Source organism: Fringilla coelebs (genome assembly GCF_963513975.1).
Source record: "Fringilla coelebs genome assembly, chromosome: 2".
In the NCBI taxonomy this organism is placed as follows: Eukaryota; Metazoa; Chordata; class Aves; order Passeriformes; family Fringillidae; genus Fringilla; species Fringilla coelebs.
The window spans coordinates 56,970,976-56,995,886 of record NC_140029.1 but is presented as its reverse complement, the minus strand read 5'-3'; the positions used below and the strand labels follow the sequence as shown (position 1 = coordinate 56,995,886).

Below are 24,911 nucleotides of genomic sequence, written 5' to 3'. Positions count from 1 at the left end.
AAAGTTCATTTTACCAGGACAAAAACATAATAATATGCCCGTTTCCTTTTTCACAGAATCAAAGCTTTATTCAGCTACTCTTCTCAGAAAGGAAAATACCAAGAAGCTTCAGAAAAGCAAACCTGGGATTCTTTAGCATGCTTACTGTTGATGTTGCTTACTCAATCTGTACACTCATGAGAGTTAGCTACAGGAATCTTGACTATCATCTTCCACCTGCCTTTATTTATGGCATTGCAACTATGTGCAGCTTTTTGTTATACTGTAGGTAATGAAAAGGACCAGCTCCTAAAGCTAAACACTAAGTTTCGTGTGAAACTAAAACCATGCAACTTGGACAAATACATCCATTAAAAAGAGACCTTACAGATTCCATACCTGTTACAGAAGGAAAAGAATGCAAAACCTCAAGGGCTACTCCTGAAGTTAGCTGGATAGCTGAGCTTAATTATCTTTTTTTCATCTTTGACATAACTCCATAGCAGCATTCAAGCCTTCATATACATTAACAACAAACTTGGAATGCTGAAGTTTTTGGATTTGTTTTCCTCATCTTAAGAATTAAATCCTCTCAATTCAGCAAATACCAGAATTTATACTTTTTAACCCTTGTTTGCTAGAATACAGACTGCTCTTTTCCTTCCTCTTCAGCTCAGGACATAATTCAAGTTAGACATACTTCACCCAGTCTTTGACTGACTAAGATGTAAGCCCTTCACAGCCTACTTCCAGGCTTAGCTCCCTCCTGTCTTGCACATTTATGTATAAAAATTTCAGAGGCAAATGATGACAGGCTTGGGACAGTGACAGCTGAGATTTTTCCAGACTATTTGCATAAGGAACAAAAAAGAAAGTTACATCTTTTAACTTTATTAATGTTGTACCTTTACTTTAAAGACATCATGAAAAGTCCTTGATATTTGCTTTTACAAGGTAAGGACTGATTTTGATTAGTGCAGGCTACAAAGCATTGCTCAGCTGACTAAAGGACTCCATCTAAATTTGAAGTCACATTCTCTGAACAAAATCACAAGAGGGAAGCTTTAGGCATGCGTCATTTTGAATGATTTATGCTCCAGGAAGCAGAACAATAGATCACAAAGAGGAAGATAATTGAAGCCATCAGTGCAACTGTGGGTTCCAGTGTTTTGGATGTGAGTTCCATGTTTTCAGTCTCAGTGTAAGGCAGATGCTGTGCAGTATTCATACTGCTGATGTGAACAATTTCTAGATCTTTCAGCCACATATATGATCAGGGCAGAAGACTTTTTGAAGGCTTTTACATTGTAAACACAGAAATATAAAGCAACCTTAATGTTTCAATGTAACATTGAAACATTTCGGTAGTCACTTAGCAATGAGCCTTCATTCCAATGAAATTCAGATACAATTTTACAAAGGATTTGTGGGTGGATGATATGAGCAACTTTGTCAAGAAAATGCACAGGATACATACACTTCAACTTCATCTTTTTAGAAGGCTTAGAATTTTTTTGGGTAAAAGCCATAGCAGCAAACAGATAATCTTCACTGACAGGTGAGTTAAGGAATACATGACTATCAGGCTGACTTTCAATAGCAGTGCACAATCTAGAGCCATGACCCAGAAAACAAGGATTCCTTTGACACTGATAAAATTTTGGAAGAACCTTGTTACAATACAGTAAGAAAAAGAAAATTTCCAGTGTACAGTTAAAAGCAGAAAGAGGTGCCAAGGGTGCCTTGAACGGACTGGCTGAAAGGACAGTTCCTTTTAGATTCAGAAGTATCAAATGAAACTTAAGTATCACTATTTGCAGTGACTTCAGGCAAAGGACACATAACAGCCCTTCCAAAAGCAAAAAACATGCACATACCTCACGTTTCAAATCAACACTCTAGTCCAGTATCAGAAGAGTGACATTTCTTACTTATGCCCAACACAAAGTAGAAATAGAAAGCCTTTGTAGTGCTTGAGAGCCCTTGGCAAGTATGATCTAAAAAGGTGTGATTTCTCCTAATGACTGATGCACCAATTCCAAAAATTTAGCTGAGAAGAGTGGGTTTCATGCCATCTTGTTTGACCTTGATAAACTGGTCCATTGTTGAGCTGTCCTAGAGTGCTTTTCTGGTTTAGAAATAGATATATTTTGACTCTAATAATAATAACAAAGAGGGCTCCGAGCTCCAGAGAGCTTAAAACAGGTGAAATTCAAAATAAACTCCACCCTTCATGAACCCTGAAAGACAGCTGCCCCTTTCAAATCAGCTGGTGAAATTAAGGTTGATACCTATACAAATTTAATTTAAGATGCTCATATGACAAAACCAAAAAGTGAGCTGTGGTAAGAGGTGTTCTTTACCACAGAGATACAAAAATAGTTCAGTGGTGTAAGGTACCAATTCTTGCATCTCAGCTGGATCATAATTTCCCCTTCAAGTAATGGCACTGAAAGTGAAATCATCTAAATATTGAGCTTTTTAATAAAAATGTTAATAAAACATTTCTGACATTCATTGTGAGTCTATAAGTCCCTTCTTTCTATGACCACAGAAAAAAGCCACTGTAAACTCACATTGAGTTTTCCACAGAGATTATCCAGTTTTATTTATATTGGTGCCAGATCCAGTAGAATGACTCTCAAAGCAAGTGTTTCTGAGAGACATCTAGGTAAACTGGACTTATAAAAGAATTAACAGAAAGCTAAGCCTTTGAAATTGTGTACCCTAGGACTTGATACCGAGGATAATATTTATCACATCTTTGTTCATGATCCAAATGATGGAATATAGTGCAGTCTGATCAAGTTTGCATATTGTGCAAAATTCAAAATAATGGCTGACCCATTCAGAAGAACCTTGAAAAGCTTGACACATAAGCATCCTAATGAACTCCACCAAAAGATCTGTATGTGATGAGATGAAACGTCATCCAGGAGCACAGATGGGGGGCTAACTGGCTGGAAAGCATCTTTAAAAAAAATAATTGAGGACTCTGGTGGACAACATACTGATCATGGGTCAGTCTGTGGCAAAGAAAAGCATTGCCAGCAGGTCACAAGAGGGCATCCTGCCCTCTTCTCAGCACTGGTGAGACACATCTGCAGTGATGAGTCTGGCACTGCTGTACAAGGGAGACACAAACATATCCAAGCAAAGTCAAGGGCCATGAAGATGCTAAAGAGATTAGAGCATCTCTCACATGAGAACACACTGGGAGAGGTAGGGCTATTCAGCTGAAAGGAGAAGGCTCAGAGGGATCTTATCAATGTATATAAACACCTGTGGGGAACAGTGTGGGGTGTATAGGGGACTGCGCCAGACCTATCGTAGAGATGCCCAGAGAGGAGAGTAGGCAATGAGCACAAACTGATTACAAAGACGTTACCTTTTCACTAAGTCCACTGAATTTTGCATACGTACCTACTCTCTCGCCAACTCAACAAGACAGGATAGTCTAGAAACCCATTTTATATTGCATTACCTGCTGATGTTTTTAAAAGCCACTTAGAAGACTCAATCTTTTTATAGCCCTTTTTCTATTCGCTTGGGATGCTGTGCCTTTTAGTGGGAAAAAAAAACCTGCTAAATTGAGAACAATGCTAAGTTTCTTTCAGTTTTATTTAACCACTTACAACTAAAACAGATCAGCCTTATGCACTCAGATTATCTAAGGCTATGATTTAAAAGGACAGCTAATAGCAAAAACTATTGATTACATATGAAGAAGTCAGTCAATATGTTTTACTATTAAGGAGTTTCCCATTTTCTTTACACATCACAACTCCAATGACACTGACAAGAATACAACCAATCTGCTTTCCAGACTAGCCAAAAACTAGTATTTTCATTCGTTTTGTTTCACAGGGGGAAGAAAAATACAAACATCTATTACTGAGATGAATTTATTACAATTTCATTTAGAAAGCAGGAAGAACAACTACAGGAGCATTATTAATTGAACATAGCTTCTTAAAAGTATATATGGAACGGAACATAATACACCTGTGTGGGTAAGTGTGAATATCTTATCTCTTGGTTACTGTGTGCCTCTGAAGAAACTTATTGAGCTCAGTACTGTTTCCATTTAAATTTATAAACAGGCAATAAATTAGAAGATATACACATTGATTGCTCATACTGAAAGTTGTGCTACAGAGATGAGGGGCTCAAGAAAATTTTCAGGTTAAATATTTTTTCATGGGTGGAGTGATAAAGTTATAAAGTTCTGACTGGACTGAGCTTACTCAAAGGAAAACTTCTGGGCTGCTTTGGGTGGGAAAGAACCTTTTGATCTTGGGTTGGGTAGGTGTAAATGCCTAAAAATACCCAGAAAAATCAGATCAACAGCCTACCTACCCCTGCATCCTTTGTGCACTAGTAGCCAATAGCAAGCATTTATACAAAGGACAGGATAAATATATAATTACATTTCTAGAATGGTCTCGGTCTCCAGCTGTTCATGATTCAAAGACTTGGTATTTGAATTTAGTAGCCTTCAATAGAGAGAAGCTGCCAGAGAAATCAAGTAACTTTTGTCAGCAAGCTTCAGAGCAAGAATATTTTGGTATGCAGTAACAAGGCCGTACTTCTGTACAACCACTGAGGTATTGCTGAGTGAAGATAAGCGTCCTAGCAAACAGCATAGTAATAGAAGCAGCAGCAGACTCAGTTTGAAGGAAGAGTCAGAGACATGACCTTCCCATCAGCCAGCTTTCCAACAATTACAGAGCAGGTTCTTGGGTCTTTTACAACCTTGAACTGACGAAAGTAAAAATAAAGCATATCCTCCAGTGCTTTAGTAAGGATATTTATTCCTCCCTTCCTCTGCAACTTGAGAAGAGAAACTTTTGATGATACAGAAAAAACCCTGAAAGAATAAAAACATCATATAGCAGGAGTGAGAGTCTAGAGAACTCTGATGTCTACCTCCTTACAGAGGAGATGTGAGGTAGTATTTGGAGTAGGAAATGCCTACTCAAATCAAAACCTGCTATCTGTACAATCATTATATCTGTCAGAGCTCTTAATCCCAAAGATGTCTCCAGAGATTGTAATTATTTTTCATGGTAATGCCATTTTAAGTGTTCAGCATTGTTTTCACATTTGTTGAGAAATTTTACCGCTATAACATAAATGGCAAGCCTTATGAGAATATTCATCTACAGACATTACTTTATTGATCCTTAATTTTTTCAGCAGTTCTGTTTGTTCTAATTATTTTTCTCTCTTCCAAATACAGCTGTTATTTATTTTCCCTTGGGCTTTGTGTAAACCTCAGTTTCACAAACACTTTTCAGCTGCTATCTCCAAAGATTCTACTTTTAAGTAAAATTTTCAGAAGGAAAATAATTGTTTCTTCTAAACAACTTGCTCTTTTGAAGCTTCTACATAGCATAAACTAACAGCAGTTGCTGCATTCTGAGCCCATGGGCTGCAAATAAGTGCATGAACCTCCGTGTTCCAGAAGACTTAACACCTTTGACATCTTGTTAGAGCACAACCTGTGACTATTAGTTGTTGATTAGATTAATATACATTCAAATCAGTTCTACTTTTTTGCATTAAAACCATCAGATTCTGTGAACAGATAAGGTTTTGCTGTATCTCATCTTTTTCTGTGGCTTCTGTAGATGTTTTACATCAGATGTATCACATTGAGTCTTTTAGATTTTTTTTTTATTAAACATACCTGTATTTTATCATTCTCTGGAACCTTTTTCAAGCATATATGTGCCAATTATTCTTGAGGGAACATCTGGATGTTCTTGGTAATTTACCCAGATTTATATTTTACTGTCAAAACAATGCAATTGTAGCTGAAAAATAACCTCCATACTTAGGGAAGTATCAAGTGATATCTCCTTTCTGGTGGATTTGGGGCCAATGTTTCTCATATCTCCTTCCTCATATGTATGACTTTCTGGGGTTTTTTTGATTTTTTTTTTGGTAAACAGACATTTTACAAAAATTAGATCTACTCTCCAAACTTGGCATGGGCTTACTTCCAACTGTCCAGTAAATATTAACATGAGTAAACACTGCGTAAGCAACTCTAAAAGGTCTGAGAGTTCTTTCTGCCACTGTAATTTAACACAGGAGGAAGAGCTTACACTCCTCACAGTTATGGAAAAGAGTTATTTCCCACTGGCCTCCTAATAAAAGTGATTCTTAAGAATGAATTCAAATAACAGAAAGGTACCTTAGGAATCCTCTTGGTGAAGAGGGTCCAATTTGAGGATAAGTGGAGGCAATCAGGGAACAAGAGGAAAAAGTTACCAGCACCAGGGAGGAACCAATTTGAGTGGAGCACTTGAAATTCCAAAAGGGGAAACTACCTGGAGAAAATAGCTTACACACAATGCTTGTTGGATATTAATAATATATCCTTAGGACTTCTTCATATATATCATTGTCAGATCTTCTGTCCCCTTTACAACTAAATTTACTAATTTAGTTGAATGAAATATACTCCTAAATTCCCAAAAGCTAGTAATATACATGCTATTGTCCAAAAATCTGTAATTTTTCAGAACATTATCCCAGCAGACATTCTGAAAAAACAAATTGCCGACATATGTTAGAAACTAATGATGTCATTTCAATGACTTTTGCAGTCCTTCACTCCCCTCAGAGGAAAGGAGTACTCTTGAGGAGTATTGAATCTCTTACTCCAGTGAGAACAAATTAATAAAATGGAGGCCTTACGAACCTGAGCTAAGCCGGTAAAATAGGGTCTTTGAGGGTACCTACTAATATAAATAGCTTTGGGGATTTTTAATTTATTTTAAAGGCAAGCATTTTATCTGTTGGAATCTGAACTTTAATTACCTAATTACATTTACTACTTTCATTTTTTAAACTATCAGTACTGGCATCCATGGTGTCCTTTTGTTTTGCAGAACACTACAGAACTAATGAAAATATTCATATTGCTCAACTTAGCAGACAATAATAAAGCAGTAAATATTTGAAGAACCAAAGCCTAAAATGCTCTTAGCAAGTTTGTGAGACAGGAATGTGGGCTTTTTTTTTTCCAAAATGAGATAAATAATATAAAATCTCTGCAAAAATAAATGCTGCAAAATTGACAGCAAATAAGGTCATAACTGTTTAAATGAACTAAAGCTTATTTAAAACCAGATCATTATGATAAAAATGAAACTGAATAACACAACTGAAAACAAATTAATATGCTATATTGGAAATCAGATATTCCATTTTGGCATTACTCTACTGCTTTTAGGCAAGAAAAGGGCAATCTTTGTAAATAACCACTGATAACAGCAGCTTGTTACTTAAAGAGTATTCAAAGTAAGACACAATGAAGATGCCACAATGATGGAGTTCTCAATTATATTACAATAAATTTAGCTGCTATTATCTCAGCTATAGAATTCTTTACATTCTGATAAGATCAAAATAATTGATTGGTGTGCTTCTACTTAGAATCTGAACAGCCTGAGAAAGTATGTATCTGAATGTTAATAGTATGCAGACAAGTGGCATTTACATAAAGATCCCCTTTCACTGGCTATTTACCTTTGGAAGGGAAGCGTGTGATAGTTTGATTTGGCTTCACAAAAGCAAGTAAAGCATCTCATGATGAATAGAATTTTGTAGTCCAGAGAATATTTAGTGGACAGATTTTATTAACATAAATTTCAAAATGCTAAGTATCACTCACTACTTAGTCAAAATGCTTACTGAATTCAACTTACTTTTCAAGTTAGGATGTAGTTTAAAAGAAAATATGAAGCAGATACTTTTACTAGATAAACTGAAGACTCACAGCCCTCTTTATCAGTGAACTATTTGAGCTGTGACCACTAGGACATGAAGGTGTTGCTAAGATGTAGAGACAGCAAACTACAGTTTAGATGTGTGTAAATCTGACACTGGTTGCAGGTCCAAATCTCAAAAACAATTTGCAAGAGGGCAAATAAAACAATTCCATATAATAAGAGAAATCCATGGTTTTATTAGCAGAGGTTAAAACATATATTGTAAAACCTACCTAAAATGTTCGGGTTTTTTTAAAACATGCTGTACTGCATATTCATAAAACACTACACACTTCACAAACTATAAAATATTAATACATTTATATCTGAGATATAAAAAAAATTAATATAAAACTTCACGAAGATTTATCACAAAGTGCACATATTTATTTGATTTTAGAAAATTACCATATCAACACTGAATTTGGTGCAACAGTATGGCAAAAGAAGCCTGATATAGAAGCATGGATGACAGAGTATACCTGGGATCTAGATGAATCCGTTGTCACCTGGATATCAAAGGCACAAAACAGGCTAAGAAAGAGTATTAGAGTTTGTGAGAAGGCCAATACATTATGGGACTACCTTGGAACTCATATTTGTCATAAATGTCTATTTCTACTAATGAAATAATTGTTTTCATACTGAAAAGATTAGTTTAAACTAAAACAGAAGAGTTACCTTTAATCCAGATTAGTTTTCTTTTTGGGTCAATATGACCCTTGTAGTCTTCATTTTTTTCTTGTGGTTTATTCAGAACTGGTATAAATACAGTCCTAACATGTTATATGCAAATTAATGACTCAAGTCACATACTGGGTATATTTCAATAAAATTTATATTTTGTTACATATTACTTTATGTAATATGTAACAAATTATGTAATATGTAACAAATACCTAATATGCAAGTGTCCCTGTGCATGGCAGAGGGGTTGGGGGTTTATTTTCCATTCCAACCGCCTAGCATTCTATTATTCTATGATTCTATATTAAGTTTTTGTCGATGCAAAAAAGTCAGTAATACCCCCCTTTTGCAGTATTATGTAGGTTACTTTTATGCAAAATTAGTTTCCTCCACCTCATGCAGCCAAAGGTAGCATGATAGGCAACAAAACCCTGCTCTTCAAATGGCTTCCAAAAGCAGATGGAAGATGAAGAAACCCAAAGAAAAGGACTTCAAGAACAAAGCAGAATCTGGGGAAGGTTAGATGTCTATGTTGTAAATGAGACCCGTGGTTAACAATACAAGCTTAGGATGATGATACAAATCCTGTTTAAGCACTGGATGGCACCTCAGGTCTTGAAAGGTATGAAGTATAGGCTGAAAGAGAAGCTCCAGAATCATAAAGCAGTCACTAATGGCTAAATAACAGTCACTGAATAAAAGCACAACCTCAAGCACTATGAGAGATTGCTTTTACCTCAAGAAAAGGAGCAGCAGCTAAGCAAGAGAGAATCAAAGGCATTGCAGTGGCCTGGAGAGCTAACACATCCTGAAGCATTTTACATCCTCTAACCTAGAGATCGACAGGACAATTTGAGCTATCTAGAGAGTAAACAATTTCATAAAAGAATAAGACGCAAAACTGTGCATGGGGAAGGAAAGTGAGATGGTAGAGTAGGAAAAAAAAACTATTTCCATTCTAGCTTCCCTTGCAGAAAACCTCTGAAATTTCAGTATGCCATCTTGTCAACTAGGAACATCATTGGTACACGCGATCACCAACACTACAGTATCAACCCCATGGGATTTTATCCTGACATTAAATTTTGGACACACATGTTAAGACAGACTATGCAGAGGTAGTGATTGATAGGCACTAAGAACCAATTAAGGGTAAGATAATAGCACAACCAGTGCTGCTAATGACTGTCAGTAAAGTGGGATTGGATTTTTTGTTGTTGTTGTTGTTTTGATTTTTATTGCTGTCACCGCTTGTTAGAGTGTTTAAAAGAAGTTTAAGAGAAACAATTAAGAAACCATGAAGTAGCATATAGTATAGGGATTCACAGCCACTCCTAATCTTCAAATCATTTTCAGTAAAAACACCATGTTACAAAAAAAAAAAAAAAAAGAGTTAAGGTGTAGAATACACTATGATCTATCCACTGAGAAAAAAAATATTGAAGAACCATTTAGCATACATACTCTCATATTTTCTCTTCTACCAAGTATGCACCACTTTGAAACCCCAAAAATAACTTCTGGGTTGGTTACATCAATGAGTTTTACTCGAGCAATAGTTGAAATAATGTTCCTACAAATCTAACATGTGATCTAGTCACCATATAAAGAAATAATAGGCAGCAAAAATCAGTTACTCCACAGTCACACTCCAGGTAAGAGTGTTTTGATATTTTGACAGACAGAGGACCTGGTTATGAATTTTTTAGCAGATCAGACATGACTGATTTACAGATTCTTAATGAGAAGACAGCCTTTCAATGAACAAATCATAGCTAGGAAAAAAAAGGGAAAAAGGAAAAAAAATGTTTTTTCTTTCATTGGCTATGTAACTCCAAAAAATCAGAACTACTTTATGCTACCAATTAAATACTGCAAGCATGATTTTGGCAAGACTGTCAAAAGAATAACAATAATCATCAATAAAAAACCAAAACAAACAACCCCATTTTTCACACATTTGTTGTTGTCCTCCCTGACAAAGAAATCTATCACGTGGGCTTTCCTTCCCACTCCCAAAAGTCAAGTTTTCTAGTAGACTTGAAAATATGTTGCAAAAAGGCACAAGAAACCTTATAACTCATCAGTGGCCAGTTTAGGCAATATCAGGCTCAAGACATTTATAGCTTGAGGTGACCCTAACACCATCTTCTACTATCTGCTCTTTAGATCAGGCATTGCAAACTGAACCATCAGTGACTCACAGGACAAAAAACATCTTTCGATACACTTGCATGACATCAAAGCCCCAGGCTACAGAAGGACAAGGAGAGGACAAGCACGTAGTTCCCTGCCACACCAGCTGAAGTGGAAGGGCTTGCTATCAGAGACCTACATACACACATGAGTATATAACACAGAAATCTCCAACACTGGCACCTGTATTCTTGGAAGATTGAACAAGACATTGTGAAGAACAGGACTTGGGCGCAGTTTTAACTTGTACTAAAAGGCTATCAGTTTTCTATCCAAAATGCTATCAGTCATACCTACTGAGAGAAATCGGAGAGAAATGTCTGAGAGAAATCTTGTTTGAAATATTTCTAACCACGCATAAATACAGACACCAATTTTATCCCTCTCTAGTCTTCTGCAGCCTCCTCTGTCTTCTGTGAGCATTGAAAAGATTGTCACTGGTGGTTTTCTGATTGGGTCTTGAATTGTACTTAGAATTTCTGTGTTCAGAGAGCAGCTGCCTGATTTCCCACAAGAAAGCTTTAGACTCACACCTCAAAACATGGACAAGCTTATAAAAATGAATCAAAGACTTTTGGTCCGAAACATCTCTGAAACTAAGCACACCTACTGTGGCTATTAGTGAAAACTGGAAGAGACAGATAATCATTTATGCCAAAGGTGCCAACCAGGCTTTAGGTAGCGAACTGTTTAACAAGATCTGCTCAGGAAAAGAAAAAGAGAAGCTCATGGCAATTTACACAGTAAGTCATGTATCATTCTGAAGGACTACAGAAGCTCAGCCTAGGATAAAATACAGGCATATAGAGGAACATCAGACACCTCTTTTAGTAACAAAAAACTCACAGCATCTGCCAACTCTTTTGGTACATAAGACAACATAGCACCAGTAACTTTCAAAATGCATGGCTGAGGGGGTTTTTGAGGTGTTTCAATAGGGACCTGTTAAAATAACAATTGACATACTCAAAGAAAAATACCAAGTAATTCAGGAAGAGCTTAGTCTTATAAAAGAACAAAAATGAGTATGTAACCTTAGTTAAAGAAAATGCCTTTGTGATTTGGAAAATGTCTTTTCTCAAGTAACATAAAGGGTTTTGAGCACAACTGAACTTACACGTGATCACACAAGGTTCGATATATTTCAAGGGAAAAATAAAAAGCAGCAATTTGAGTAATTTTATAACTCAAAACCCCAAGTGATTAGGAAAGCTCATTAAAAAACCCCAAAATTTAAACACCTCTTTGCTGAAAACTTTAATCCAAGAAAAAGCATTCGTCTATTTTGGGTTTTTTTCTCATAGCACATTCAGATAATGAAAAAATAGAAGATTTATTTCCAGTAAAATGCTTGGTCAAATGTGTTTTCTACATCACTTACCTGTTTTCATTTCTAACAAGCGTTTTTTCTTTTGTTGTCTCTCCAGTTTTTCTTTTTCTGCCTTCTCCTTAGCTATTTTAGCACGTCTCTGTTTTTCTTCTGCTTCCCTTCTCCTCATATTTTCTTTTACTGCTTGCTATGAAAAAAAGTAATAGAGTTCTATTAAAATGGAAGTCTTAGCAAAAACAAAGTTGAACCTTAAAAACACAGAAAAAAGCTTTCAGACTGTAACCCTTAACTAACCTTAATTTATCAAATCAAGTAAGTATTTCACATTCCATATTTAGAACATTTTATTCAGAAGAGTAAGCAAATTCAGAATAAATACATTAAAAGCATACTAATTGCTCCTAAATGAGGATTATAAATTCAGCAAGAAATTCATCTTAAGAATACACATGTAGGAAGAATTCAAAATCATCTTGTTCCACATAAATGTATGTTACCATTTGTAGTTCTAAAACAATTTCGACATGCTCTTCTTTCTCATGCTGCCACTACACCAAGCAAAACAAGGCTGCCTGTGTAACAGTGTTCCATTTTTCTTATTCTTATCAACGTATGCATTAATTCACTAGGTTTAAAAATTCTGGTTAGTATCTGTACAATACTGTTTATTTAGAATTATAAATATGTACTCCAAGACTTCTGGTGAAGCTAAAACAGAACAATGAGTTTTAGAGTTTTGAAATTAAAAAATTTTGCATATTCAGACACTAAGCAAAAAAACCTCTATTACATTCAATACATTTTTAACAAAAGTATTTTGGCATTACCTTTTCATTACTTTAATGTTAGCTATGTACACTGGTAAACTCTCAGCGCTCTAAGAATCTACATTTCCATTAAAGTGCACCTATTCTTCATGGCAGAAAGTTGGTATTTTTTCAGAACAGCTACATAGAACCCTGACTTTGATAATATATTAAAGTGTCCCCTCTTACAAAATGGCTAACATTTTCACAAGGTCTGAGGCAAAAACTGCAATTTTGCAGCTCATTTGTTTTTAGTGGAAAAACATCCAGACTGCACTCACGAAAGAAAAAAATGGACTGACAAGTATTACATAGTACAGACAAATATGGACTACAGCAACACTTACACAGGCACACAGGCACTGTTTGCAGCATCACTGCCACAGAGAGTGACCAAAAGAAGGGGAAAAAAACCTATCACATAAAGCTTGTGAAGAAATACTTGTGTTGGATAACTGAAGAAGAATAAGCTTTCCATCATGAAAAACAACAATGGAATGCACTTTTTATACAAAGCAAAACTGTATTTCACAGTGACTCCTCCGAAATCACCTCTGTCAAATTTCTTGATTCGGGAAGAAGAGGGTAGATGCTTCCAAAAAATGTTTAAATTTTTTTGATTAAAATAATTTTGACAAATGATTTGCTGATTTTCAGACTGGGCATTCTGTAGAATAAACTACTGGATAAAATTCAAATGGAACCTGGCACTTGACAAGTACAAAACTGGCAGAAATGACACACTTTCCTTATAGAGTGACCAAGGAAACTTTTATTTTGCACCCACTTTTTCTCAAAAAATAATATCAGTAGGACTCAGCCTCAGACTGCAGTCATTCAAATGTAGATGTCTATTCTTTTCAATGACACTGAACAAGAGGGCCTGAGTTAAGAACATATACCTTCATATGCAGTGCAAATTGGAAGCTTTGGAGTATCACACCTTGCCCCTAGCCTTTCTCTAACAGGAAACCAATTTTCCACAAATTCTGTGTCAAAGCTTAAAATTTCAGGCTGATGATGTCTTGGGTACTATTTAAGACACTTCTCCAGGATACCAGCTACTTCTGTTGTTACATCTCCTTTGAGACATCAGGTAGACATCTCTCCAAATTCCACTAAATGAATTAAGTAGGCATCTCCCTTGACTAAAACACAAGATTAGACACTCAAACTCTCATACAAATATCCCCTAAGACCAAATTCTATCCTACATGTCCCATTTGTTTTCAACAGAAAATGTAAGTGGAATGGCAAGACCTAGATTTTCCAAACTGGAGGCATTCATTGGTTCTCTCTTGCAACTTCCAGGGCAATTTTTAATTTTTATTTAAGTATTTGCTTCATATAAAGGAAAAACAGTCTAGGGAACATTTTTACTTGGTTACTCTTCTTCTCGTTCTTGAAGTTATGTCTCTGCTGAAGAGTAACCTAGTGCCAATAGGAGCAAGAGGTTTCTATACCGTATGATTAGCCTGATTAGCCTAGTCTTGGACAGAAGAGCTGTTACCTCAAGGTGTGTCTGCTCCCTTTTCTACAATTGGAGGAAAATTCTAACCAGTAGACAATTTCTTCATCAAAAAAGCTATCCTTCCAAGGAAAGGAATGAGCTTGTTGGCAGTACCCATGATGCTGTGAAAGCACACAGGGAGGTTAACAGGGATATCTGATACCTAAGATGCTCCACTGAGCGTACCAGTAATTTAGCTGTGGAAGCTAAAGCTCTGAAGGCAAGATGCTTCACCCCTTTTTTTGGATCTGGCCAAGTAACTGTACTCTAGATTTGGTGCTCACAGAGTGTTATTTGGTAGCTGTGACAGTGTTGTCACAGCTACCAAATAACACTGAAATACAAAGTGCAAATCAAAGTTAGCTAAGAAACTCAAGTCTAGGGCTCCAGATTTAAACATAAAGATTTTTAAAACTTTTTATTTAATTTTCATTAATTAAGAATGGAAAAAAATAATTATATGTAGGAAAATACTTCATGTAAATAATCAACTTTGCATGACAACAAGTTGACTGAACTTCACTCTCCCATACCTACTGTTGACGAGTCATCTTTTAGTTTGGGCTTCATAATAATCCAATGACTTTCCAGCACTAAGTTTACAAGTCTTCAGAACTAAATTTTCTAAGATAAACATCACCTTCAGTTTCTGTCAGTAATAAACCCCAATACTAAACAATCATGAAAATCAGCTTACTTGTCTCATGCTTGGCATTTCAAAAATCTTTTCTGAAAAGTCTCAAAACTGAGCAGCTACACAAGATTTTGATTAGTGTCATTGAATGATAGGGGGTTTCATGCCTTATCTACACATCTTTTTCATATAGCCTTCAAACTGCTCTGCAAGACAGAATTATTAATTTTCCTCAAGTTTTTTCTATCATGCTGATCAATAATACCTAACTGTTTTGAAGCGTTAATTAATCTATCTTCATGAAACTGCTGTGAAGTAGAGGCTAGCCTCTGTGCTAATTTTAAAGACACAAAGAAGAAATATGAGAAAATTAATGCAAAGCACAACTACTTTCTTAGAGTCTCCAACTCAACATGAACCTAAGCATTTAAAATTCTACAACATTTGCATCGGAGGTATGGTTTAAACATCAGAAATTAAAGTAATATAACTATTTTGTAATATTTATTAATTCTGATATCAGACTACTGAGTTTCATATTAGGCACTGATCAAATTAGGAAAACACAATCAATGCCCCTGCTCCCAAAAATCTGGCATATGTAACTTGTCAAGCAAAATTATTGCAATTGAATAGTATCTAGTTTTCAGTTGTGAAACTCTGAAGAAACAGAGGCTTAGTAATCATTACATGTTCCAAATGGTTGCTAAATATGGGTTCCAGTTTAAGCGCTTTCCTCAAAACTGATGGATATGAATTATATGAATTTCAAACTGTTTTTCAATACCTGTGAAAGGAGTAATTTTCTCCACCTATATCTTCAGACCTGTCTGAAATCATTAAAAAACCCAACCAACCAAGTAAAACCAAACAAGACTGGGAAACATGCAAGCAACCTAAATACATGTGTTGTAATGAAAAGTTGTAATGACTAGGCTGCAATGAGGAGTAGGTGGCAGAATGACTAAGTGAATCTTTCAATCTTTCTTTCGATCTGTAGGCATTAGTTGGATCATTCCAACTTTTGTCACAAAACTCATACTCATATAATATTCCTGCAGGAGTGTAGTCAGTAAGTTAAGCTATGTAATAAGAAGCCAGATGTGACACAAATCAGCTTATTATCCAAATTCATACATATAGATAATGCTACAAAATATAACTTCTAAGAAACATTAGGCATAAAATAAACATATTGTACCATGAACATCATCCTGAAGTTGTTTAAGTCCGTTAAAAACTCCTCCACCGAAACTTTCTTCAGGTCAATGGCATAATAACCCATCACATTCTGATAGAGCTTTTCCATGTTCTCGTGCATCCGTGAAAGTTTCTGAAAATCTTCTTTGGCATGAACTAGGAAGCTGTACACTGCTGTTAAGGCTTCAAGAGTACTCAGTGAATCCAAACAAAAACACTGCTTTCATTTAACACCGATTTGTATGTCATACACATTTTTTATTTTCTCAAATAAGGACCAAAAGAATTCCTTCCATGTTAGACACACTTCCTGGTATTTACTGTGTATACTAAGCCTATTAATAAATTCAGGGACTTTCATCTCAACCACTTTAAATTTAAAGATTATTCAATTACCACATAATTTCTTATGAAATGAAATGCATGTAACTAATCTAACTTCAAGCACCCATGTAGTTTATTTAAAACCATTGTCTCCTTATTGAAGGAGAGTTATTGAATTTATATACCTAAGCGAAATGCTTAGGTATATAAATTACAATATAAATTGCAATATTCTTGGAATTTAAGTACAGATACCAATAATTAACCTGGATACTTTATCAATAAATACTATAGTCCCTACTAAAATTAGAGTTAAACCAGAAATATTGATAAACAGTATTAAAAGTAAAAATCATGAAAGATAAAAACCTTCATTGCAATAGTAACACATTTATTTCTGTTCCCGAAGGCCGCATTAGGTATTTATGCTTTTTCTAAGGCTATTTGCAATGTCAACACAACTTAATTAAATTAGAGGCGAAAACAATAAAACTACTTATATAAAAGATAAGCAATTTATAAACAGCACCAAAATATTGCATATAAAATAAAAACTCCTATGTTTATTCAGGACTTCCAATAACATAGTTTGCCAAAGAAGCTCAAAGACAAAATATTCTACATAGCCATTTCTCTATGTTGAGCAACTTCAGGAAGTGTGTACTTTAATGGAATGGTAGCTAAACAAATATTTATGTTCTGTTCTTTTTCTGCTGTAATGAATGCTAAAAAGACAAGACATAGCCATTTTATCTTTACTCTCAATTACCCACCTCAACTACTGCAAAAGAGAATTTACTGTATTTGTACACTTTCTACTACAGAATAAATACACTATGGTCACTTTATGAAGCACAGAATTTTTAATCAAGTGCATGAAAATCTAGACCAACAGAATAGCACAGGACCTGGCATTTTTTCTTAATGAATCTCATACCACAACCTCAGTCCACTGTCCCAGGCTGCAGAGCCTTTCTACCTCCAGCAGATCAACACTCCCACCCAATTTGGCGTTGTTAGCAAACTTGCTTGAGGGTGAACTCAATCCTGTAGTGCCGATCACCAGCAAAGATGATGAACAGGACTGGCCCCAATACTGAGCCCTGGGGAACTCCACTAGGGACCACTACATATTACCATTTTACAGCTGGATGGATGACTGTTTTCACTCTTCAGGTTTTTTGCAATGCACTCCTTTTCCAGCTTTGTTTAGAAGCTGAATTCCATTTCAGTTGCAGTGTTAAGTGTCCTTCTGGTTTGTTAAGGTTGCTTTAAAAATAACAAGTAAGTTCTGGTGGATTTTTTTTTTATTTTTATTTAGAATCCAGGCCAGAAATTCACGCAATAGCAATCTCAGATATTTGCAGGGAGAAATAATGCACTTTCACAATATTCTAATTAGTCACTAATGGCTACTAGCTGATTATGTAAGTGCAGAACAACCTCCCCTACAACAGTCTTGTGAAAAAGGACTAACTAAAGTCAAGATTCAACAATTTAAAAAGATATGTCTTCCATCACCCATCAACCACCTAATTTCAGACTTTCTCAACACGGCTCTTTTGCCAATACAAGCTTCTTTTCATGCTTTTAGTAACTTCACAAGATACAGCTCATAAGCAGCTCCAGACTGCCTGTGCTGACTGGCTGGCAACAGATCAAAGAGAACTGATGCTGCCAGCCTTCTTTTCTTCTACATCAATTTGAATCTCCTTTACTCAGCTCCCAAGATGAGCATAGCGCACAGGAAACTGATCTTTACACTCGAGATTCTTAAAAAATTATTCACACTCTTAAAAAGCTATTGGTAGGAAAGCGAAGAAAGTTGATGAGAAGTTTGTCAATAAATGCTGCCCAAGGACTGTATAAAAAAGGATTATGTGAAACAAGATATGACAAAACACAAGCTAAGACCATCAAAAGAAATGTCACCAGTTCACAAAAACACAAACGAACCAAAACAACAAAAAGGAGTGAGACTAGAAAAAATAATTCCTACATCTGGTTTAATTTTGATCCTAACATTTAGAATACTTATTATTTGTGATTCTTTGACTATTAACAGGTCTTATGAAAAAATATAGTTTTCTGCAGTTATGAGGGTGTTTATTTCCGCAGAGTGAAGGGTAAAGGAAAATTAGATAAATTATTTTTGCTGTCTTTCTACATAATGCCAGATATTAAACACTCCAGTATTTTTCGTTTTCTAGGAAGCAAAAACAAAAAGGGTTGAAATTATCAGTAAAATGTAGACTTTATCTTCCAAATTCCGAAAAATATCCTAAAAAGAAAACCTGAGGAGTGGAGTAAGTGAGAGAAAATTTCTGTCATATTCTTCAAGACACAGCTAAAATTACAGCTCTGTTAATAGAGTCCATACAAGATGGTTAATTTTATACTGCTGAAAAATGACTCCCCTTGAATATCTGATGCATAATTTTAAACTCAAAATACAGTATTCTGGCAGGATGTTTTGCTATCTAATATTTCATTGCCAGACATGATGAATCCTGAGATTTTCATTTTCCATCTGGTGCATTATGGGATACCTCTAAGCTCCTGGCATTCTTCTGAGACTGTGTTTCAATTTAGGTACTTTTAATAACTCCTCTTCCTTTTGTCCTTAAATATGGCTTTTGTTAGCCAACTCTAGCTAAACTGGAAACAACAGGGAATACTACTAAGTACAGCAATCCCAACTGTAATTATTATGAACAGGTTGATACATACACATTATCATCTACACAATTCATTGGTTTTGGATGAATGAAGACAGAAGTGCAGCTGAGCTGCAGCACGGGTGGGAAGAAAACAAAATCAAGTAGTTTGGTATTTGTTAACTTTTTCTGAAATAGCTTTACTTCATAGACTGCCTTTTTGGAATCACCGGACTACAGATCATTCTGCTAATTAATGTAACAGAACAGCATTGCACGGCTGAGACAAGATCTGTGGCAAAATTTCTAACTGCTGTATATTTGGTCTTGCATATTCTGGCAGCTCTTTTCACAGTGAATTCCTCGTCTGAAGTTTATACTGATTTTAATACATTGTGTATATAAAATACTAATATAGTGTAGCATATCAAGCTAAGTAAAAACAGCTGATACCCAGAAAAGATAACCTTAAGCTCTACTAAGTACTTTTTTAAGAGATGCGAGTATTCACCACTTGTATTTTAGAAGGATCTTCAAAAGGGAACTGAGACTGCCCCTATACTAGATGACAAGAGCCTTCACAAAACATGGCAAACCTTTAGAAGACAGGTGCAAAACACTTTGTGGTCACTTCAAACCATTTCAACAAATGATTTTCTACTAAGAGCAAGCAGTGTGAATGCTGTAGGACTGTTAAGGATTTCTCACATTTTGGGAAAATAATTGTAATTGTCTGAAAAATACATGTCAGAGAGAATTCTTTTTATATGCACATACCAGGGTTCAACAGAAAAATTCTGCATCTGGAAATAATAGTTCAAGAAACACATAGAAATGTTTCGATTTTTAAATCAGTACCTTCTGAAGAGTACTTGTCAAATAATACCTTCTCTTTGATTCACTCCTACTTATCTCTGCGTTATAATACTAAAACAAATTGGCAGGTATTTGTATCACACAAAGCTCCTGCATCCACTGTGTACGTATCATATATTACAAGTAAAACCAGTGCTAGCTATAATATATGCCTCAAGTCCAAACCAGATATTAAAAAAAGTATAGACTTAAATTAAATTTGTATTTGTTGCCAAAACCTATCTCATTGCCTGTCCACACAGTTAACATCTTGACCTTCTACCAAAGAGCAACACACAACCTTTTTTTACCTGAAGCTCAGGTTCTGTAATCCACAAAGTCCTTAGCATGCAAGGACATCTTACAGATTCATCTACGGGGGGAACTTCAAACTATGAGGTCAATTAAGGAGCCAACAGTTTGGAGGCAGTAAGTCCCTTCCCTGCAGCTGAAATTGGTTTCTTTTATCTCATTTGGTAGTGAAGGCTCTGACTCATTCAAGTACTGTTTCTTCCTCCCCTTTCTGCAATGTCAACAAATCAAATTAAATGGCAAAGGAACAGCTAATTGATCAAAAGAAAGGATTTTTCCCTAGCTGAAAAGCAGCAATCAGCTGATTGTCTCTCAAGTATTAGTTCCATAAGTTTCTGTAAAAGAACACCATCAACACCACTTCTATCAGTAAGCTCAAACTTTCTCAGCTGCTGCTTGGAAAATCAGAAGATGGGAGCTGTACTGATAAACAGTATGTTGACTAAATCACTTAATTAAACTTTTAATATGCAATTTAAATACTCTTCCTAAACCCACTAAATTTTTATTTTGAATGTACAAGTGTATTTTGTTCACTGTGTTTTTTATGGAACATTTCACTCGATGGATTTAATACGTTAGATCAATATCAACTCAATATTCTTTGACTTCCCTAATTAAAGGAAACAGAAGAATTGAGATAATAACTATTTCTTTTTAGCTATCATACACATGATGGCTCACAAATTAACTCAATCTAATATATAGGAGAAATATTCCTAATTACAGACTTTGTCAATAAAAGAGTGAACCAACTGTGCATGTCTCTGACTTCCAAAAGAAACAAGAATGCTAATCAGTTCATTAGGGGGCTTTGGGTTGTGATATTTAGCGACAGGATGTAATGGCCTGCTTGTCCATGGAGCTTAATTGTACTCAGGATGAAAAATTATTTTCTACAAAGCACTATCCTTCTTTTTTAAGACTTCCTGCTGGTTTCTTTTCATGAGCCGCATGCTTTTCAAGACATCATCACCATTCAGATTTCCTTGTCATAGGAATAAAAGTAAAGACAGGTCCAGGTTTCATCATGCTGTGCAGGATTATCTAACCTTTACATCAAACCTTTTCTGCTTCGTAATTTATTGAAGTTCCTGTTTTCCTAAAAGTGAGCTTCTTTAATTAGTGTGTTCACAGACATGACTAGAAAGCGTAGGCAACTCTGCTGTTTACAAATTGCTGTCTGTCTGCTGGGTCAGGTAGTAGGTGAGGGTAAACTACTTCTGTTTATAATATTTACTATTCAAAATATTGTATTTGAATAGTCTAATACAATGAAATATGTAGTATGGCTGGTGTAAGGACTTAAAGAACACAGTTGCCCGTCTCAAGCACTCTTCAGGCCACAGAAGGGAGATAAGCACAGAAGGGAGTGACAGGATGTTTCTAACCTGGCAGAGGTGAGATCTGGGTAGCACATCCTGGTTAATGCACCCAGACAAAAATTGCCTCTGTGGAAATCTGTGTAAAGAAGCAGCTGCAAATTCAAATATCACTGGTCAAACAAAGATCACCCCAAGTTATGGGATAGATGGGCAACTGTGACTACTGAAGAAGCCCCCCCCCAGATATGCCTCCAAATATGAGGGACTATAAATTAAGCCACTGTGACAGGAACTCAAGATCAGATAAAGGTGATACTGTTGTTGGGTGTTATCTCAGACCTAGGGGAAGGTAACAAACCTGGAGGAGAAGAATATATCTCTATAATGGACATAAAGAATGCAGAATTTCTAGTCCACAAAGAAAGCCAATTCAGCAACTGTGCTGAAATCAGCTCAAGCTGGGTAGAAGGTAATTCTGGCAGGGTAGATCACAACCCACTGAACCAAGAAACACAGGACTCAAACAAAGAGAAAGACTGAGCACGGGACTAACAGTAAGAGAGCTGTATAGCCAGTGAGCATTCATTTATTTGTTTGCTAAACTGTATAGTCAAAAGTTTTGAACTACGTCAGGACACAACATCACCAAGAAGCCTAAGGTGAAGAAAGACTAGTAACATATCACTGGATTCATGAGTGGGAACTATCTCCTGCTTTACACCTCACATCCTTTCCCCCTACCCACCCCCATTTACTGTTAAATAAAATGTGTATTATTGACTTCAGCATATGGTCTCAGGTCACTAATAGGATCTTAAGAGTTGGTTTTACCTGTACTGATTTATTCTAAGAAACACCAAATATTTATTTTGCCAGTTTCTGACAGCAGTCAATACCCAACAATTAGGGAAAACAAGGAGGAAACAAAACTTGGCAAAAGTAGCATGATAATTCAAGTGATGTAGTATTCAGTTTCTAGCATGCTGCAATAGACTTGCAAAGGATGGTTTCTCTTTACAAAACACACAACAACTCTCTTCCATCACATTTTACTTCCAATTAGTACATGTTCATTTTGTATTTAGTCTTCATCAGTTTTCTTGGTAGCAAAGCCTGACTTAAGATCCTCCTTGTAGCCCTTCTAAAAAACTTGCAGACTTCTTTTCAGCTTTAACCTGACCTAGTGAAAGGTGTTCCTGCAGGCAAAGGGATTGAAACCAGATGATCCTTAAGATTCCACCCAACCCAAATTCTTCTACAATTCCTCAGTTGCATGATTTCTTTGTGCCTCCAGCTAGCTTAGTTCATGTAAGAGTCTGTAGTCCTTTAAGTTTATATTTGAGTTGATTTTTAATTTTTTTCAAGTGTTTTGTGACCACTGTTTACTCCTGGGGATTTATTGCTATTTATTTCATATTAAGAAAAAGAATTCTACTAATTACTTCATTTAACATCATCCTTCCACTTAAAATATTACACAGTAGGGTCAACTGAAATTCTCCCTAGAGAAAACTGATGCAAAGAACAAATTTAATTTTATGGCTATGACTTATCTTCTTGACGGACACTGATAATCCATATCTTCTCTAGCAGGATTAGAGCTTTTGAGATGCCTGAAAAGGATGAATTGTAGATCCTTCTTTGCATTTCCTAAGATGATCATTATCCTTTTTAAGTGATCAGTAAACTGCTCTAATGGTTTTCATATATGGGGAAGGAATTTCAATCCTGGAAAAAGTTTATGCTACTTATCAACAAGGTCTGCCTACTTACTCTGTCTTAAATACAACTGATAATTTTTTATCACAGTATTCCACTCATTTCTGCCAGGAAGTTTCATAAATGCCCAAAATGTTAGTAACCCAAAGGGAAATGAGGCATCCTACATAATCATTTTTGGATATTAGATGTTTGGTATCAGCTTATAATGTATATAAACTACATCTTTCTTTATCCACTTTTCTTTTGCTCTCCTGCTTAGATTTTTGGGAGGATTCACTCATTCTCAACTGAATTTTGCTAATTAAGTTCTTATCTTTTTTTATAACTACATATCCAAGGAAAGCTGTATACTAACTGCTCCTTCAAAATCTAGTCTTTAGAAAAAAAAATGCAAAAAGTTAGAGGGTATTTGAAGAGCCTGCATCATGACTATTTCAGATTAGATGACTGTTGTAGGTCCCTTCCAACTGAAATAGTCTATTATATTCTAACAGATAAAGAAGAGCCTGTCCTTTTTCATAGTTTAGATTTTTTAACAAGTGCTTTCCATTCCTAACTTCCTAGACTACACATAATTTTCCAAACAAAGCACAGACTTTGTAAGTCCTAGCAATATTCTCCAAAAGCTCTCATGGATATATTTTCCTGTAACTTCCTGGCAATATTTTATCTCTTGCCTTCAGGACCCATCCCCTAGTTCTCCTATTATGCTGTCAGTTTCTTCAGGATCAAACTTATGTTTCATACTGTAGAGACACCATGCTGGTGGGCTGCAACGTATCTCCCAAAAACACATTGAGTTGGGAGAAAAAGGCATCACCACCAACACTAAACAGAACAAACTCAACAACAAAATACCCAACCTTACAAAAAATTAGTAGAGGCACTGGAAGGTTAAGATAACCCACAGCAGCCACAGAAGGCCTGAAGCTAAGTTGCAAACACTTGAGTTGCAGGGCATCTAACAGAGACAGAACTGGCCCTCACACAGGAAGAACCAGTACATCCACCTGGCCTCGAGGTCATTTGCCATGGCTTGTGTAATTGGATGAGATGAATCAAGAGGACTGTGTCCTGAGTCCTCCAGGCTTTGTACATAACAAAGCAGTCTTCCAGCTAGGTAACAACCTAACCATGCCTGCAGAGCAAATTTCAACCTGTCTGCTCATGTTCCTGCTCCCAGATTAGTCTTGATGCCAAGCATATATGGTCAACATTGGCTAGAGAGATCTAAGTGAAAGAATGATTTTTTTTTCCCAGTTTAATTAATTATCTTCCCATCACAAGGTGCTCTTATGAAAGACAGGCAGTGAAGTTGGCTGCATGATTTGGAACAAAGAGGGAGAAAAAGAATTTTGGCAAAAATAACGCCAGAAAACACTTTTCATGAGCTATGAATCTCATTTCTGAAATAACAGAAATTTTCTGGTTCTGTGGTTGCATGTACAAAAACATTCACAATGGTAATGCATACACTAGAAAACAGAGACACAGGGTGACAGACATATTTTTCTAAGAGACTCTGACATAAAAATACCATGTAACACTAGAGTGCTTAACATTACTATTATAACTTCTCTTTACTAAGTT

General features: G+C 35.8%; 1 protein-coding gene across 1 annotated transcript in view; it reads right to left on the bottom strand.

The window, feature by feature from the left end:
- The window catches only part of DIAPH3 (diaphanous related formin 3), a gene marked incomplete at both ends in the record, with an annotated part of 197,483 nt that overhangs the window by 56,984 nt on the left and 115,588 nt on the right, over positions 1–24,911 (bottom strand). The window contains 2 exons of the mRNA XM_084226963.1: positions 12,028–12,163; positions 16,128–16,290. Coding sequence (XP_084083089.1) covers positions 12,028–12,163; positions 16,128–16,290 — 299 coding nt within the window. The remainder of the gene's footprint in view (positions 1–12,027; positions 12,164–16,127; positions 16,291–24,911) is intronic.